This window comes from Amphibalanus amphitrite, unplaced genomic scaffold (assembly GCF_019059575.1).
Source record: "Amphibalanus amphitrite isolate SeventyFive unplaced genomic scaffold, NRLGWU_Aamphi_draft 000016F_arrow, whole genome shotgun sequence".
In the NCBI taxonomy this organism is placed as follows: domain Eukaryota; kingdom Metazoa; phylum Arthropoda; class Thecostraca; order Balanomorpha; family Balanidae; genus Amphibalanus; species Amphibalanus amphitrite.
Window position 1 is genome coordinate 1,271,443 of NW_024881512.1, and position 17,666 is coordinate 1,289,108.

The 17,666-nt window shown below is 52.5% G+C and overlaps 1 protein-coding gene and 1 long non-coding RNA gene across 57 annotated transcripts in view; one reads left to right on the plus strand and one right to left on the minus strand.

Annotated features, from left to right (window-relative positions):
* Nucleotides 1-753: 753 nt before the first annotated feature.
* The window catches only part of LOC122386587, a 162,178-nt gene continuing 145,265 nt past the window's right edge, over nt 754-17,666 (plus strand). For all 7 annotated transcript variants that reach the window (XR_006257408.1, XR_006257404.1, XR_006257410.1 and 4 more), the window contains exons 1-2: nt 754-884; nt 2,428-2,594. This is a non-coding gene — a long non-coding RNA (uncharacterized LOC122386587). The remainder of the gene's footprint in view (nt 885-2,427; nt 2,595-17,666) is intronic.
* The window catches only part of LOC122386338 (twitchin-like), a 133,114-nt gene continuing 116,980 nt past the window's right edge, over nt 1,533-17,666 (minus strand). For 44 of the 50 annotated variants that reach the window (XM_043375453.1, XM_043375653.1, XM_043375851.1 and 41 more), the window contains 26 exons: nt 17,480-17,645; nt 17,159-17,297; nt 16,890-17,012; nt 15,790-16,642; nt 15,381-15,584; nt 14,366-15,108; nt 13,980-14,121; nt 13,458-13,742; nt 13,142-13,311; nt 12,787-12,904; nt 12,278-12,443; nt 11,761-11,921; nt 11,022-11,519; nt 10,547-10,754; nt 9,763-9,915; nt 8,894-9,611; nt 8,428-8,605; nt 7,548-7,598; nt 6,403-6,575; nt 5,598-6,057; nt 5,191-5,220; nt 3,967-4,086; nt 3,489-3,686; nt 2,972-3,085; nt 2,423-2,641; nt 1,533-2,186 (listed from right to left, as the gene is read on the minus strand). In XM_043375453.1, coding sequence (XP_043231388.1) covers nt 2,445-2,641; nt 2,972-3,085; nt 3,489-3,686; nt 3,967-4,086; nt 5,191-5,220; nt 5,598-6,057; nt 6,403-6,575; nt 7,548-7,598; nt 8,428-8,605; nt 8,894-9,611; nt 9,763-9,915; nt 10,547-10,754; nt 11,022-11,519; nt 11,761-11,921; nt 12,278-12,443; nt 12,787-12,904; nt 13,142-13,311; nt 13,458-13,742; nt 13,980-14,121; nt 14,366-15,108; nt 15,381-15,584; nt 15,790-16,642; nt 16,890-17,012; nt 17,159-17,297; nt 17,480-17,645 — 6,368 coding nt within the window. In that variant the 3' untranslated portion in view covers nt 1,533-2,186; nt 2,423-2,444. Of the gene's footprint in view, nt 2,187-2,422; nt 2,642-2,971; nt 3,086-3,488; nt 3,687-3,966; nt 4,087-5,190; nt 5,221-5,597; nt 6,058-6,402; nt 6,576-7,013; nt 7,022-7,547; nt 7,599-7,849; nt 7,859-8,427; nt 8,606-8,893; nt 9,612-9,762; nt 9,916-10,546; nt 10,755-11,021; nt 11,520-11,760; nt 11,922-12,277; nt 12,444-12,786; nt 12,905-13,141; nt 13,312-13,457; nt 13,743-13,979; nt 14,122-14,365; nt 15,109-15,380; nt 15,585-15,789; nt 16,643-16,889; nt 17,013-17,158; nt 17,298-17,479; nt 17,646-17,666 lie in introns of those variants that run through there. The other 6 variants (XM_043375520.1, XM_043375544.1, XM_043375495.1 and 3 more) reach the window with 6 other exon arrangements.

Below are 17,666 nucleotides of genomic sequence, written 5' to 3' on the forward strand. Positions count from 1 at the left end.
ATGATTGTAGTGCTGATGTATTTTTAGGACTCTGAACGTCGGCTTATAAAAAAAATGAAACGTTTTTACAAAAGTTGTAAGGCAAGTAATATTTATCTGAAAGAACTAAAATATTAAAAAGCCAAACACTATGAAATACTTGAATCGGAACGAAAAAGTAACCCAAAAATCCAGCCCAATCACCGGCTCCTAAAACTGCAACACAATCAGCACTTTTCCCCGCAACTCGTTGTCCAGACGTAAATATGCTTCTTCGCAACCCTAATCAAGGATTGCGGCAAATCGTTGTGGTGCATGTGAAACTGGGAGCATATATTTTATTAGCATCTGACCATCTGTCATCTATATTTTCACTTGTTTACGTTTTGCAGCCTTTAGTTGTCGAGGGACATGATTTTTGGTACTTTTGAATACAACAATTATTAAAATTTTACAATTAAATAAAAACTCAAATTTTCGAGCTCAAGCCATAGAGAAAGTAATCTGAGTGGCATTTTATCATTGCATAGAGCTCAAGCTAGAATGAAATGATTTAGCAATAGCTGACGTGAATATATTCTGCGTTTTCTTCATTCCTGATAGTCATTTTAAAAGACGACCTGGAAAATGCGTGATTACGAAAATATCTGGCTTTGATTTTTCTTTATTGGTACGCTTTCGATATATGTAGTGCATTAATATGTATTTTTGGAAACAAATTAAATGATAGCCTACAGCTGATTGCAGTCACGTGACAGTTTCACCTCGCGTGCGCGTGTGACGCGTTGACGTGTTGGGGGTTGTGTGTTGGGTTGTGTGTTTTTCCCAAGTGTTTTCCGTGGAAATTACCGTGTTAGCTGTGGTTTAAAAATAGCAATCGAAGGTTTTAACGCACCGTGAAGTAGGTATGTATTCACGAATTTTGGCCGCGTAGCCAGCGGCTTTTTTGGCGGGAGGTCATTTCCCGACACAAGCTGTCACGGCGCCCCGGACTTGACCTTGACATGACCTGACCCGGAAGGAGACAACTCAGATCGTATAGTTAAGCTCACAGAACACGCATGAGCGCCGGTCGCCAACGCCGTGTTACGGTTTACAGTGACGATATTATGCTAAGAGCGCTGGTTGAAATCTGAATTAGCATTCTGCCTGATAAGTGACAGTCGTCTGATTTTAATGCCGATAAAAGTTAAGCCACTGAAGGGGTTCAAAGTGAGGAGTCGTGGACAGGGCAATTGGGCATGCCGTATGGAAGAGTATCTAGCTTACAGGTACGACCCCAACCCGCAACGTAATGCGTGCTCCACGGACCGCGTGGGAGGTCCCGTACTCGCGACCTCTGGGCCCTGATTTGGACTTGAATGCCGTTTCAGCCTTGGATCCGCCAGTATAACGGACAAGAGGAAATGCGCTGCCGTTACTCGTTGATCTCAAACTTGGTCTGGCGCTCCCCGTGTTCAGCTCCCGGCTCGGGCTATGCCAAGGCCTGCCCGCTATAGCTGACGTTGGCACTCTGACTCGTCTCCCCAGTTTCCCGTCACACACGCTCAGGCCACCATCACAAGACCGTATATTTGTCGGGCCGGAGCCCGGGGCGGGCGGCCGTCAGCCGTGCCCGCCGCGTCGCTCCCGGCCGCCCCAGTCCCGTCCTCCCCTCGCGCCGGCCGCGCCGGCCGCGCCGCCCGCGCACATATCACTGCATTACACATGGGTTGGGGTCGGGGATCGGTCGGTCGGCCGCCGCCGGTCGGGCCAGTCGGGGTCGGGTGCAGTCGGCTCCGACCGGCCCGAGGTCGGTGCGCCGGTCGGGTCCGGTCGGCGGCGGTCGGGGGGCGGGTGCAGTCGCTCTCCGCCGCCGCGGTCGGACTCCGGCGCTCGTCTCCTGCCGCCGCCTCACGCGGCGACCGGGGCCGGGTCTGAGAGCTCCCGGCGGACGGCCGAGCCGCCGCGCAGTCTGGTGGACGGCCGGTTCGTTACTCGTGGCGCGCGGCACGTGACACGTGTATACAGTCTCTCTCTCGCGCGCGCGGCGCTATGGCACGTGGCAGTATGTACAGTTCGGCGGCGGCACCGGTTCGGGCCGCACGTGCCGGCGACGGTCCCCGGGTGGGGGTAAACGTGCGCTCGGCGCCGCCTCATGACGACATATGTGCTCTATGTAGTATGTACAGCGCCGTTGGGAAGTTCGTCTCGTCTTTCGGGATCATCTGCGAACGTACGATTTAGTCAGTCAACACCGTCAAGGAAAACAGAAAGTGTGTGCTCGTCGGACTCCTCCACGAGTTTGTTACAATAACTCAGTACCGCGCTACCGGCGTCATCATAGTAATATGCAATTCCGCTTTTCACGCTAACATAATATCAACAGTCGAAGAGCCCCTCAACAGCCCCTCCCGTCCCACCCGCCTCGTCCCGCCCGCTGATCGCTCGCCCCGTCTCTCACCACAGCGGTGGCCGGTGGGCGCTCACTCCTGCTTGGGCAACACGTTCAGCGAAAAGTTGGCGCTGGTCTCGTGCTTCTTGCCCTGCGCGCGCACCGAGTACTGGCCGACGTCGGTGGGCACGCAGGCGGGAATCAGCAGCTGGTGCTTGGTCTTCTCGCCGGTCATCTTGAGGTGGGTGCTGCTGCTGTCCAACGGCTTACCGTCCTTACACCACGTCACTGCAGACAGAGAGCGGTGGGGGTCACAGCGCGCCCGGTGGGGTGGGGTGCATGGGCGAGAACAGCAGCGACACGCCACAGTTTCCGAGCAGTGTAGCAGAGTGGGACGGGTCCCGTTTGCTGTAAGCCTGGCTATCGATTTCATCTGAATCGCTCATCAGCTGTAAAGTCAGCGCAGTTGACTCGAACAAATCATAATCACCGTCGCAAGCAGCACGTACGCATTTTAAGCAGGACACGTAGAGCAATGTCGGCCCCTTGTTTTTATCCAACGTTTGGCATTGGTCAGCTTATTTTGTGTACCAGTAGTGCTGACACCGTTGCCCTTACCTTTGGCGGCGGACTTTTCGAGGACGATGTTGAACTTGGCGGGCTCGCCCTCGGTGACAGTCGCCGACGCCGGGAATGTTTTGAACGCCGGCTGCTTCACCTCCTCGTTAGGAACTGAAACGGAGACGGCCCGGGTACGGTCAGAAGGTTGCATGGAGGCGCACGCTTCGTGCATATTTGCCGTTTAATGCCTGCCTTTAGCATGTCTCACTTATTTTAAATACTGTCTTATAGAATCATAAGAAATTAAATACCACTATAAATAGCAATTTCATTCGCCTCTGTCCCTTCTGATCTATTGATCTCTCCAAGAATGATGTTCTGTAAAATGAACTTAACTTAGGATTCGGTCCTACAGCCGCACAAAGCTCAGCGAAGCAATTTATGTAGAGGATGCGATCGACATCTATCCACGTCGATGCCACCATTCATCGCCCCGCTCTGCTCACCATCTTTACTTTGCCATTTAACCCGAGCATCCTAAGCTGCCGTGTGCACTCTCGAAGATTCCACTCACCGAGCACGACCAGTGTGCAGGAAGAGAAGCTCTCGCCGGCGTCGTTGAACGCCTCGCACGTGTACGCGCCCGCGTCCTCCGGGAAGATCTCGGCGATCTTCAGGCTGTACAGGTCGCCGGCACTGTCGTACTCAAAGTCCTTGGACGGCTTGATCTCCTTGTCGTTGTGCAACCAAACGACGTCGAACTTTGACGCGCCTACGAGAGTTCCAAAGGAAGAGGTGTCAAGGCACAGTCGCACAGTGCACACCTAATATGCATATCTTGTGTAAGGTCTTGAGAAAAATCGTAGTGGAGCGTACGGAAGATGAAACACCAGTATAAACTACAAGCGCGAAGCAAAAGCTCTATTATCAACAGGCCAGTATTGTATCGATTTGAAGGCAGTGATAGGAAAATTTACCGGAACTTTTCCCGATGCCAGAACTGTTTCAAGAGTTCAGGTCACCTTAGTTGAGTGCACCCTTGAGCGACTCACCTGTGAGTTTACAGGTGAGTGTGACGGCGTCTCCGTCCTTGACCACCTTGGACTGGATGTGCTCCACTACTCTCGGCGGAACCTCACCGCTGGCGCCCTTCTTTGGCGCGCTTTCCATCGCTGTCGGCGCAAACAGACGGTCAACTAGTTATACGGTGCCAGGATGGGGTTCGTTAGTGTTGTGTCTTCAGTTTCTGGCTGGTAAAGTCGTCACACTACCAGCACTAACACTTGACTCATCCACACTGAGGGTGATGTTCTCGCATTGGGGTTTCGTCACATTTTTTCGTCACGTCATCATGTCCTGTAGTGTCTGGTACCTACTCAAGTGCCGTGACGACCATTCGATTGATTGTGAAATCGTAAACTAAGTTTGACACGGCTTAAAATCCACAGCCTTGTGTGGCGATAGGTTGTAAATCGTCATGTCTAAGTGTCGAGAGAGTGTGTCGGGAAAGAAGCAGTCTCTTACACCACACCAAAACACGACAGGGAAAAACCCACAGCGTGTCCGCCAAAATTTGATCACAACACTATGAAAGCAAAACGCAGGTGGCCTAAAAATACAAGCTTGACATCGAAGTAAAAGCAGCGCCTAGGCTCAAAGAAGCGACGCGGTCGCAGACTGTATAGCGACGAAAAAACTGCGGTCATGTGTAGCACACAGGGTTATAAATCATCAATCCACCGATACCGAACACCTATGGGACGCGTTACCTTTGGCAGCTTCGACAGTGTCGGGAAAGAAGCAGTCTCTTACACCATACCAAAACACGACAGGGAAAAACCCACAGCGTGTCCGCCAAAATTTGATCACAACACTATGAAAGCAAAACGCAGGTGGCCTAAAAATACAAGCTTGACATCGAAGTAAAAGCAGCGCCTGGGCTCAAAGAAGCGACGCGGTCGCAGACTGTATAGCGACGAAAAAACTGCGGTCATGTGTAGCACACAGGGTTATAAATCATCAATCCACCGATACCGAACACCTATGGGACGGAAAAACCCACAGCGTGTCCGCCAAAATTTGATCACAACACTATGAAAGCAAAACGCAGGTGGCCTAAAAATACAAGCTTGACATCGAAGTAAAAGCAGCGCCTGGGCTCAAAGAAGCGACGCGGTCGCAGACTGTATAGCGACGAAAAAAACTGCGGTCATGTGTAGCACACAGGGTTATAAATCATCAATCCACCGATACCGAACACCTTTGGGACGCGTTACCTTTGGCAGCTTCGACAGCCGCAGCACCCGCTAAAAATGGACAAAGACCGCTGTGACATTCAGTACCAGACAGACCGATCCCAAACAATATATGATATGAGAGAATAAACAAAAATCAGATATGGAAAACGGTAGAAACACGCACTTGGCTCTCTTCTCTATAAAAAAACGCTAAATAAAACAATCTATAAAAATGGTTAACATTGGATAACGGATCGCGCTGGAGTATCGTCATCGCGCATCCGCTCAACCAGGGTAACAAGAGGACGTTCAACTATAAAAAATGAAGTGCCTCACAAAAATACGTACTGTTGAAACGAAGAACATTGTCGTGCACCAGAGGATGGGCCCCACGTTGATTCCCTTCTCCAACAACCACCCAACCACCCTCCAAGTGGGCTACTCACGTGTGACGGTGACCTTGCACGTGGTGGTGACCTCGCCCATCGAGTTGTAGGCGCGGCACTCGTACAGGCCCTCATCCTCGGGGAACACCTCGGCGATCACCAGCGACGCCACGCCGTTGCGGTACTTGAGGTCGATCACGTCAGAGGAGCTGAGCGGCTCGCCGTTTTTGCTCCAGGCCGTCTTGGGGTCGGGGTCGCCGCGCACCTGGCAGCGCAGCGCCAGCGCCTCCCCGTCGCGCACCGCCAGCTCCGACGGCATCTTGTCCTCGAACACGGGCGCGTGCATCAGCGAGTCGTCCGGCGGGATCTCCAGCTCCTTGGTGGCCGAGCGCGAGCGGCTCTGGGAGCCGCCGCTGGTGCCCGTGCCGTACGCCTTCAGAGGTCGCTTGGTCGTCTCGCCGCTGCCTGACGAGGTCTCCGTTCGACTGCTCGATATCGCGGAGGAGGCGGCGGCGGTGGACTGCGGGCGTTGGACGGCAGGGTTAGACATACTGCGGCAGTGAGTTAGCGAGATACGACGCCAAAGAGATCATTAGCAGGTGTTGAACGTATCGTGGCTTAGGTGTGAGGTCGTTTGTCCACGTTTGGGCAGAACGTTTGACCGAAGAATCAGGCCGTCACGTTTTTCCAAGTGTCAGTCTACATCGCTTTACTCCCGGTTTACAGCGAACGAAGAGGAACGAAGATGCGAACAAGAAGTAGATGCTCTCTTCAGTCAAGATTTTAACCATATTTACTTCGGCAACTGCACGAAGGATTTCGTACTTTCACCCTGATGTCTTTTCGGCCGAACTGAAACGCCTACCTTAGCTGTACTCGACTGGAAGGAGGAGGCGCTCTGTTTGGTCGAGCTCTTGAAGTCGCTCTTGTAGGACGAGGTGTCGGTCTTGTGTGACGCCGAGTAGCTGTGTGACGCCGCGTAGTCGTGACCGTTTGTGATTGGCTGCTGGTGCGGCACCGTGGGCAGGTACCTCCGGTCTGCCGAACAGGTGCGCGGTCATATGGCGCACGTAAGGAGCAAGTGTAGAGAGACACTGATAGATGTAGGTACGAGGAGGTACCGCTTCTGAGGTTGAACGGCTGGAAAGTCAGAAACAGAGGGCAGAAGAGAAGAGATGGAGCGCATAGGTTCCGGAGCACACGTTGAAAGACAAACAAGAGAAGAAAAGCGCAGAGAACTCGTAAGAGCAACGGCTGCATGTTTTATTTATGTATTTACATTCAACTTATTTAACACTTGATGCAGTTTATACATAGCCAAATGAACTTAGTAGAATATGATCGAAACATAAGGAAATCAATGGTGGAATTCTCATGGAACGAACACTGAAGATATAAAACTGAAATATATTGAAGCACACAGGTGGCACAAGAGAGAAAGATCACCGAAAGTGTGTCAGTATTTTCATCACTTACCGGTGCCGCTGTCCGTGACGGGTGCAGGAGTTGAAAGAAAACATTAGGACTGTTAGTTTGCATACATCTCAGTAACTCCACGCAGAAAGACACAATAGTTGATGCAAGCAAGGCATTGGGTTGATAAAGTGTTAGTATACAACAAAATCAGATGCTATGGGCGTTTCGTAACTCTCAGAATTACGTGAGTAGAGTAATTGACTACGGTCAGATGATGCGGGTTGCACATATGTTATGAGCACGCCAAGGGATAGTTATTACTTAACTACTTATATTACACGTGTTCAACTGGGATGCTATAATTCTGGCTGCAGGGTGTATGCTCATTTCCCGACTGGGCGACAATATTATATGGACGAAAATAACGAAAATGTGTTTAACGGGTCTTCGAGAAACGACAGAATACTTTACTTCATCAAACCAAAAAATAAAATTATACCGGGTTAAACACAAGAAAGAAACGCAGCGAAGGACTTGACACCTGCTAAATACGTGAATACGAAATACGTGTACACTAAAGGAGCTGTATGTTACCTTCTTTACTAAATTTATCGAAGATCTTTTTCTCCTGTTCAGGAGTGCCACCTGGGAATTGTTGCGGACGGGGTATGTTAGGTATTGGTCCGGAGGGCATAGAAGCAGATCGCTTATTGGGCATGCTAGATAGAGAAAAAAGGCGCCATATCGTGCTAAAAAAGAATCAGTCTAGCGGTTCACCAAACGGCAACCGACTGAAAAACACCAGCAGTTTGATTGGAAATTCGTCTTATGCAAGCTGCACAGCAATATTAGGCATAGATTGGACGGCGAACCGTCTCAAAACAGGTTTTACCCACATCCCGGCTCTGAAACACCGAACAAGCTCGATGAAGTTTCACTCACTTAACTAAAACAACGTGGTCCAGTAAGCAGCAAGCGGCATTGAAAACATATGCTTCATATGGCTTCATCAAGCGTTGCAAAATAGTTGTTCGCTTATGCCCATAATGCACATTCAATATGATCCGCTTTAATCGGTAAAACATTACAAGTCTATCACAATACTAATGCTCGCTCAAAATTAAAGCCGAATATCTTTCAAAGTGTTAATGGGACTCGAAAATTGCGTTATTTGATATAATGTACAAAATAATATATGTACATACACACATTCTTATAAATTGCTCATAAAGTGCGGATTTTTTTCAGAACAAACTAAACGGTGTTCCGCACCTTACATTGCATCACATGCCTCCTCCAACTACCTTAAAGAACATGTCAAACAATACATGATCATTATGCCAAACTGAATGGTATGGACCTTTTATTTATATACTTGTGCCATTCCATCCCGCTGTGACTCCCTCTTTGTCCTGCTCGCCCACCCGTCCCGGCACTGTCGCTTCCTCATGTCCAGCAGCTGGTCGTCACTCACCCTCGACGATGACGACGCAGTAGGTCTCGTCGCTGCCGAGGTGGTTGGAGGCCACGCAGCGGTACTTGCCGCTGTCCTCCGGTTGGCAGTTGACGATCTCCATTGTGATCACACCGTCGCTGTGCGTCATCGTGTACTCGTACTTGCTCAGCTCCTTGCTGCCCTTGTACCACTTGATCTGCGGAACAGTAGGCGACGGCCAGGAGTGGTGAGATTAGACGGACGGAGACCTGGCTAGAATCTGGGCTCTTAATAAATGGCAACTCTGGCACAGATACTGTTTACACCGAGGACCAAGAAGAAAATGACCGCGGCAAGGAGACAAAACGAAGTGAAAAGCTCGTGTAGAACAATCTAGGAAATGCTTGCAATGATACTTTAGATATTCTGAAGACAGAAAGGAAGCTCCAGAAAAACAAGAGATTTCGGCAACTACCAGACCGTACTCGATCCACTGGCCACGAACCGTGGGTGTGGGCTTTCCGCTGAGACAGCAAAGCAGCTTGCAGGTCTGGTGCATCTGCATGACGCGCGGCCGCAGGTGGAAGGTGAAGAGCGGGCCCGAGTCGGCCTCCTGCTCCCACACCCGCCGGTAGCTGAACAGCTGCTGCCGCCGCCGCACCGGCTGCTGCGTCTCGGCCGGCTTCGGCGCCGCCTGCGGCATCGCCTGCACGTTCAGGAAGACGGGCTCCTCGCGGAAGCCGTAGTGGCTCTCGGCGCGGATCATGTACTCGCCGCGGTCCGACAGCTTCACCCGGTTGATGATGAAGGTGTAGTCGTCGCCGGCGTACCGGCGCATGTATTTGACCGACTGTCGCAGCTCCATGTTGTCGCGGTACCAGGTGACCGTCGGCGGCGCCAGCGAGATGACCCGACACGTGAACCGCACCGACTGGCCCTCGTACGCGAACGCCGAGGTCGGGCGGATGACGAAGCGCGGCGCCGCCTGCAGCCGGTCGAAGGTGACCTCGTGCATGCGGTACCGCTCCATCTGCAGCTTCCGCAGGCTGGAGTAGTTGGAGATGTGGCCGATGGGCACCAGGAACTGGTCCCACGTGTCGTAGCGCGCGCGCATCCGGTCGCGCAGGCGCGTGTAGCGCGAGTTGGCGATCGGTGATGTGAGGTGGCTGTGGTCGCCCTTCAGCCACGGGTGCTCCAGACACTCGTGTGCAGTCATCCGCTTCCTGCGAACATGGGCGGCTCGATGTCAATTGTCAGACTGGCATTGATTTCATTTACGCATTCATTAGTCACTCATCGTACATGTGAGCTCAAAGATGTGAAGAGGACGTTGGGAGCATTGGAACACGTTCCTTTCATCCGCTTCCTACTTACTCCTTGGCCTTGATGAGGAGTCGTCGGATGAAGTCCTTGCCCTCTTCTGAGACGTTGTTGAAGGCCTCCTCGTCAAAGTCCCAGTCGCAGGAGCGCACGTTTTTGAGTGTGTCGATGTCGTTCTCGCCGGCGAACGGCGAGAGGCCGGACAGTCTGCGGGCACAGCACGGCGCACGGCATCACGGCAATGATTGAGCCGCTCAGTTAGTGGAGACGCTGCGCGCACACAACGCGGATACAACGCAACAGACGAACACGAGTATACACATAAAGTGAATGTACCAACTACAGATGATGGGACATTTAAACATTTGTGCCATCCACGTGGCATATCTACATATTTACACATTTGGTAGCCGGCGAACACCGTCAGGGTGCATTCCACAATATCCACATATCTGATATAAGTGTTAACGGGTTTTACTTTGTACACCTAATGAGAAGTTGCAGTGTTCAGTAATATTGATTATTGATGCTCAGCGAAGCCACCTTGGATAGGTTTCATGCACATGTTTTTATTAGGAAGGTGGTAATGCTATGGTTTGTTTAATATTACTACGTTAATTGTTATCCTGAAAACATGACATGGATTTACAAACATTCGTTTTTTCATTTCAACCAATACACCAAATGTTCATGAACATGCCATCAACTACAGACAAGTGCCTAAACAATGGCATGCTTTACCGCCTCTTAAGCAATCGTTTCTCTAGCCACCATCCACCTATTCGCTCTGCACCCGAACTCTGAAGTCTGCCCTGACCGTGGTCCCCAGGCTACTCACAGAACGTAGCCGAGCACTCCCACGGCCCACATATCCGTGTAGAAGCCGACCGGCTCCCGCTCCACGATCTCCGGCGCAGCGAACTCGGCCGTGCCAGTCGAGATCTTGACCAGCTCGTTGGGGTTCAGCTTGGTGGCCAGACCGAAGTCGATCAGCTTCACCTTGGTCGACTTGGACGTCTGGCACATGATGTTCTCCGGCTTTACGTCTGAGGGGTAGATCGCGGCGTTTTATGGGATTTTCGAATCGTGACCTCGTCCGGCAACATGCTGATATCCAATGTAAAATAAATTTGTAATGCACGATGTTTCACCAGGTCGCAGCATAGGGCTCTATTTTTTTTTAATTTTCTGAACCTTTGGAACACTCAAACTTAGCACCGAAGATCTGGAATTGCTAAGGAAACAAAGCTTATTGTCTAGTTAGCGGCACGGTAAAGGAAGGACTACCTATGATGTAGAATATACATTCTTACCGAGGTGGATGATGTTCTTCTCGTGCATGTGCTTGACGGCCTCGCAGATCTGGCGCATGTAGTTGATGACCTCGGCCTCTGACATGGTGTAGCCCTCGGCAGTGATGCGCTCAAACAGCTCCCCGCCCGAGAGGAACTCGAAGATCAGCACCATCTCGTCGTCCTCCTCGAACGCGTCGTGCAGGTTGATCAGCTTCGGGTGGTGCAGCTGGTTCATGATGTCGATCTCCTTCTTGATCAGCTCCTTCTCCATCGGGTGGCTGATCGGGATGAACTTGGCGGCGAAGATGTGGCCCGACTTGCGCTCGCGGCAGCGGTGCACGACGCCAAACGCGCCGGTGCCGATCTCCTCGAGTATCTCGTAGTGGTCGTAGACGCTGTCGTGTTTGATGTCGACTGGCTGCGGCACGTACTTGGAGTAGATGTCGAACACGAACTGGTCGTAGTTATCCACCTTCTGGTCCGACTTGCCGCGGATACGCTTGCCGTTCTCGTCCACTGCAGGGAAAGGGATGACAGTCATGATTGATGAACGTAACGTTCTGGGTTCATTTATGATTGCCTTATGGTAAATGATAGCTAGCGAAGTTATGACAGCAACAAGCTTCACCCTACTTTTCACTGGTGAAACTGACAAATTTGAGACACGGAACTTGACAAGATTTAGATATGTAACCGTCATGAATGACACGGAACTGACCAGTGGAGCTGGCTCTTTAAATCTGGTAAGAATACTTACCTTCGTATTTCTTGACGTCGCCCTTCTTCTTGGCCGTCTCCTGCGTGGTGATGGCCGACGACTCGACGCTCGGGTCGGACCGGCCGTAAATGTTCTCGGCGATCACCCGGAACGAGTACGTCTTGCCCGACGTCAGGCCCTGCGCCTCGTGCGTCGTGAACCTGCAGATTTGGGATGCGTAAAATGGGAACGAAAACGGGTATTTAGCCATGAGAAGCGTTACATTTAAACACTGGTTCCGAGAAGCTCGTAATGAGTTTCATTAAAAGCGTAGCATCCTCTTTTGAGGTCATGGGGTTACATACGAGTATTTCAGCGTTTATTTAAGCGACACCTTGACTTATTCAGACATTTTATTTTGCCTTTATGATGCCGTATAATAACGTGGACTTCCATTTGGTTGCGTTAAATGTTTAGCTAGCACGGAGTATTTTACAATGTCAGTAGAGAACGGTTACCGTTTACTGTGCACGACCAAAGCATGAGCATGTCATTTCGCTGCAGCGAATCAGCTAACCTGGTGTTTCCGCAGCGGATCCAGGAGGTCATCGGGTGCTCGCGCTTCTCGATGATATAGTTGGTCACGTTGCTGCCGCCGTCCCAGGCGGGCGGCTTCCAGCTGACGATGCACGTGTTGTGGGTCGGCTTCTCGGCCATCACGTACCGCGGCGGCTCCGGGTGGTCTGTGGACGAGGAGTGATGGGTCGTTGGCTGGGACACGGCTTAGCGTATCATCCCAAGCACGTCTTATTCGTATTCAAAACTCGTCCTTTTGCTCTTTGCCTAGTTTGGACACAACTGACGCGGATCCATGAGCTGATCCCATGTTTGAGATCAAACGGAACATCCTTTTGCCGGGTTGATGAGGACAGTAGCAACTGGCATGTGAGAGAAAGGGTGTGAGGAGGCGACGACATGGCCTAGGTTATTTTACTGGCGCGCTTGTTCCCCGATTATGATTTATGAGGATTCCTTGTACCACAGACGTGCGCGGTGATCACTGTCGGTCTGCTGTCTGTAACGTACCGGCGATCTGGACCTTGATGATGCACGAGTCCATGCCGAGCTCGTTCTCGGCCACCAGTCGGTACGGACCGTTGTCGGCCCGGTCCACGTCGCGGATTGTGAGGATCGCGTGACGGTCCTGCGGGGGAAGGCGGCGGGACGTCACACTCTGGGTCGTTACGGCTGTTCAGCTCGGAAGTCGATCGATGCAGTTTTATCAGTTGAGCTAAGAGCTTAGGCTACGTTTTCAGTTAGGACTCCGGGCCTGCATGTGGTCAGAGGAATATTTCAGACACAGATAAAGGATCCACATAAAATAAGTAAACATGACAGCCACTATAATAGCGAAGAAGTTGGAAAGATGCTGTCAACTGACCGTGGTCTGCAGGTCGTAGTGAGATCCCTTCTCGATGGTCTCGCCCTCCTTGCTCCACGTGCAGCGCGGCTTGGGGTTGCCCGTGAACGGAATCTTGATGACGATGTTCTCGCCCTTGTCGAAGAATGCCGTGTCGCGGAACCGCGGGGGCACGTTGATCTTCGGTGCCGCTGTAGACGAAAGCCATTGCGACGTGTCACAGTAAATCGACAGTCATAATTCCGTAACTTTCACGTCACCAACCACCTTAATCGAGCATCGCAGAGTTATGATTGTTCTGGTCCCACTAATCCTCCCCAAATGACCCCCGCCTTACTTTTGATGGTGAGGGTGGCGCGGGTGGACTTGTGTCCGGCGGCGTTGTGCGCGCGGCAGCTGTAGTCGTCGGCGTCCTCTCCGTACACGTCGCGTACCTCCAGGTAGTAGGTGTCGCCCTCCCGGTCCGTGTAGTACTTGCTGCTGTTGAAGATCTCGCGACTGCCCTTGTACCAGGTGATGGTCGGTTTGGGCGTGCCGGTGATCTTGCACTGGAAGTTGGCCGACTTGTTCTCCAGTGCCATCACGTTCTTCAAAGGCTGCACGATCTGAGGTGGCGTCGCCGCTGTCGGTGACAAAACGGGGGTTATAGATAAATAGAGATGACCTACCGAGGTAATGGCGCTGCCCAGGATTCATTTATTGACCAGACTATGGAGGTGTCAAGTTAAACATTTTACCATCGCGGAATTCAGTTCGAACCTTTTTCTTGTTAACAGGGTAAAAAAAAAAAAAACACTCAATGGGGCGCGTGACAGATGGAGAATCATCCATTAGTTATATTCTTGCCCATAATTCTCACCGTGTGGGTCCCGAATCTTCACGGAGGTGCTGGCAGAGGACGGCTCGCTGGTGCCGGCCTCGTTGACGGCGAACACGCGGAACTCGTACTGCCGGTCCTCCACCAGGTTTGCGATGTTGATCTGCGTCGTCGTGCACAGTACCTGGACGGGACAGCGAAATTGTAGTGAGGCTAGCGAAAGTAAGTAAGTAAGAATGTGCATGCTTTTAGGTATATGACGAATGGACTTGTCTGGAAATCCTTGATTATTTTCGCTTACGATAAATCGTTTTGAACAAATTCGCTCGAAAAAGGTTTTCATCAGGTATGTGCGTTTCATAATCTAATTGAGTCCCAAAGCTGCGAATGCGATTTATATCTTAAAATGTTTGGACTACGTCTCTCACCTGGTTGACCTTCTGCCAGGCGGTGCTGCCGACCTCGCGCTTCTCGATCCAGTATCCCTGGATGCGCGCGCCGCCGTCCTTCTCGGGCCGTTCCCAGCTGAGATTGACGAAGTCCCCGCCGACCTCCTTGACGCTGGGCTCGCCCGGTGGCGAGGGCGGATCGTACGGCGACCGCGCCTTCACCGGGTTCAGGCCTTCCAGCGGCGGGCCCATACCGTTCTCGTTCACCGCCATCACGCGGAACAGGTACTCCTGGTTCTCGGTCAGGCCCTGGACGATGAACGACGTGTCCTTGCACGTGGTGGAGACGATCACCCACTGCGAGTGGGTGATGTCGCGCCGCTCCACCACGTAGTGGGTCACCTTGACGCCGCCGTCGTAGGACGGAGGCCGCCAGGTGAGCGTGCACGTGTGTTTGGTGATCTCGGTGACCTGCAGCGGGCCCTGCGGCGCGCCCGGCAGTCCGGTGATGTAGATGTTGAAGCTGGCCGACACGTCGCCGCTGTCGTTGGACACTCTGAGCGTGTACTCGCCGGCGTCTGTCTTCTGGATCTCACGAATGAAGATGATGAGGTAGTCGTCGAACACGGTGTACTTGATGTGCTTGTCCTCTTGCACCTCGCGGCCATCGTGCTTCAGTGACACGTTCATCGGCTGGTCGCCAGAGAAGTAGATCTTAATCTTGGTGTTGTCACCCTCCGGCAGGTACAGGTCGTTCGGCATCTTGTCGATCTTGGGTGGAGCTGTAAAACAGATGCGAGGTTAAAAGAGCAAATGCCAAAACCATCAACTCAAGGTAGAAAGACACCACGAGTTGGTTTCTATTTTTTTTCGTTTGTAACAAAAGGTTGCTGGGAGACAAGAGTCCGTTTTAGTAGAAACATTTTCATAGTAATTACACTTAATAGGCTCTTTTGATTGATACGGTTGATTTGATCTGATTTCACCGTGGAAATTGCAGCACATCCTCGACACATCTGTCATCCCTCCTGCCATACCGCTCCGATTTGCTTACATCCGATGCGGACGCGGCAGGTGGTGGTGGCCTGTCCGATGGCGTTGCTGGCCACGCAGGCATATTCGCCGTCGTCCGAGGACCAGACCTCGCTGAACACCAGCCGGAACGTGCCGTCCGGCGAGGACTCGCAGCTGACGCGGCCCAGCTCCGTGTTCACCTCGCGGCCGTTCTTCAGCCAGCGCGCCGTCGGTGGCGGCGTGCCTGGGAAAATGGGGCTTCAGTCAAGGATCAACCTAGCTTTTGTCCCTAATTGCCTGAAGAATATTTTTGGCTACTGAAGTAATGTATGATCACATAATTATAATCGCAAGCTTTCCTTTGAAACGTCAAGCCCACTCGACCAGCAAAAGTAGGTATGTACGTCAGATATCTGAACATGCGGAAGATTGTCTGATACTTTACTCACCAGTGGCCTGGCATGTGAGCGTCATGGGCTTCATCAGGCCGGCGCCCGTGTTCATCAGCGACTTGACGAACTCGGGCTTGGTGCCTCCGACCACGTCCTGGACGCGGACGGGTCCCAGGCCCTGGGCGGGCTCGCTGCGGCCGGCCGCGTTCAGCGCGTACACCCGGAACTCGTAGTCGCCGCCCTCCTTCAGGTTGATGGCCGAGAACTCGCAGCTGGGGATGTTGTAGTCGTTGCACTTGACCCAGAAGGCGCTACCCAGCTCGCGCTTCTCCACCAGGTAGCCGGTGATGCGGCTGCCACCGTCGAAAGCCGGAGGCTCCCACTTGAGGTCGACGTAGCTGCGCGTGACCTTTGCCACCTGCGGGGTGCCCGGCGGTCCTGGAACGCCGAAGCGCGACTTGACCTTGACGCGTTGGCTCGGCGGCGACGGCTTGCTGAAGCCGGCCGCGTTCTTGGCCTTGACGCGGAACTCGTACTCGTGTCCCTCGAGGAGTGCGTTGACCTGGTGGACGGTGTCGCGCGCCAGGTAGTCGTTGCAGTCGCGCCACATCTCGTCTGTGACGTCGCGCATCTCGAGCTTGTAGCCCTGGATCTTTGATCCACCGTCCGAGTTGGGCCGCTCCCACATGAGTTTGGCCGAGCTGGAGGTGCAGTCGAGCACCTTGGGCCGGCCCGGCGGATCGGGCACGGTGAACGGGAACTTGGCCGTGATCGGCTCGTCCGAGTCGAGCGGCTCCGAGAGTCCGTACTGGTTCTCGGCGCGCACACGGAACAGGTACTTGTGGTTCGGCTCCAGACCCATCACTTCGTACGAGCAGCCGCGCACGAAGCTGCAGGCCTTCATCCAGATCTGCGGCCAGAAGTGAGCGCATCAGTAACTAAGCTAGGTCCTTACGTGGTAACACGTGTAATTACTGTATTAGTCGTTTTGTGGACAGCATAATGCTCATAATATGATAATCGTGTTTAAATTCTTTTGGACTAGTGAACTAATGCTTTAATGACAATTATGAAAATGTATGTTGTGTGAAAAGCTGCTTTTCCATCAGAGGATGGAAATAAAATAGAAACAATAAACGAAACAGGTGTGTGCTTACGTCCGACGAGACGTCCATCTTCTCGACGACGTAGTTTGTGATGGGCGACCCTCCGTCGTCGGCCGGCGGCCTCCAGGACAGGGAACAGTTCTCGGGCGTGATGTCCGAGATGTCCAACGGTCCCTGCCGAAGAAACACGGCGTCATGTGGTTCCGTGCCTCATGGTGTTAGGGAAGACGATTTTGGGAATTGGCTCCATATGAATACCCAAGTTACCCCAACGATTTGACGCAGAATCGTCGAACTGACTTCTGTCGCGACTGACTTACCTGTGGCGCGGTGGGCTTGTCGACCACCTGGACGCGGCAGGTGGCCGTGTCGTAGCCCTCCGAGTTCGACAGGCGGATCGTGTAGCTGCCCTGGTCCGACCGCTTGGCGCGCTTGTTGTGGAAGATAGTCGTGGTGTCGCTGTGAAGAGGCCAGCGTAGCGTGACTCAATTGATTACCTTCATGATTGCTAACCATTTTTACCATACGGAATGATGTCTGGAGATTCATTTTAACTTTAAGACTCTGCGCTAAGCAAAGATCATCCATCAGCTACTTTTTATGAATACGCTTCGTGTAAACGTCCCATGCTCGGCCCTGACCTGGTCTCGAACTTGATGCGTTCGTCCTGGACGACCTCCTCGCCTCCGACGGTCCAGCTGGGCCGGGGTCGGGGCGAGGCCGTGAACGGCACAGTGATGGTGAATGGCTCGCCGGCCATCACCGTCATGTCGCGGATCGCCAGGTCCGACGTGATCTTGGGCGCGCCTGTAAGACGGGGAGAGGGTA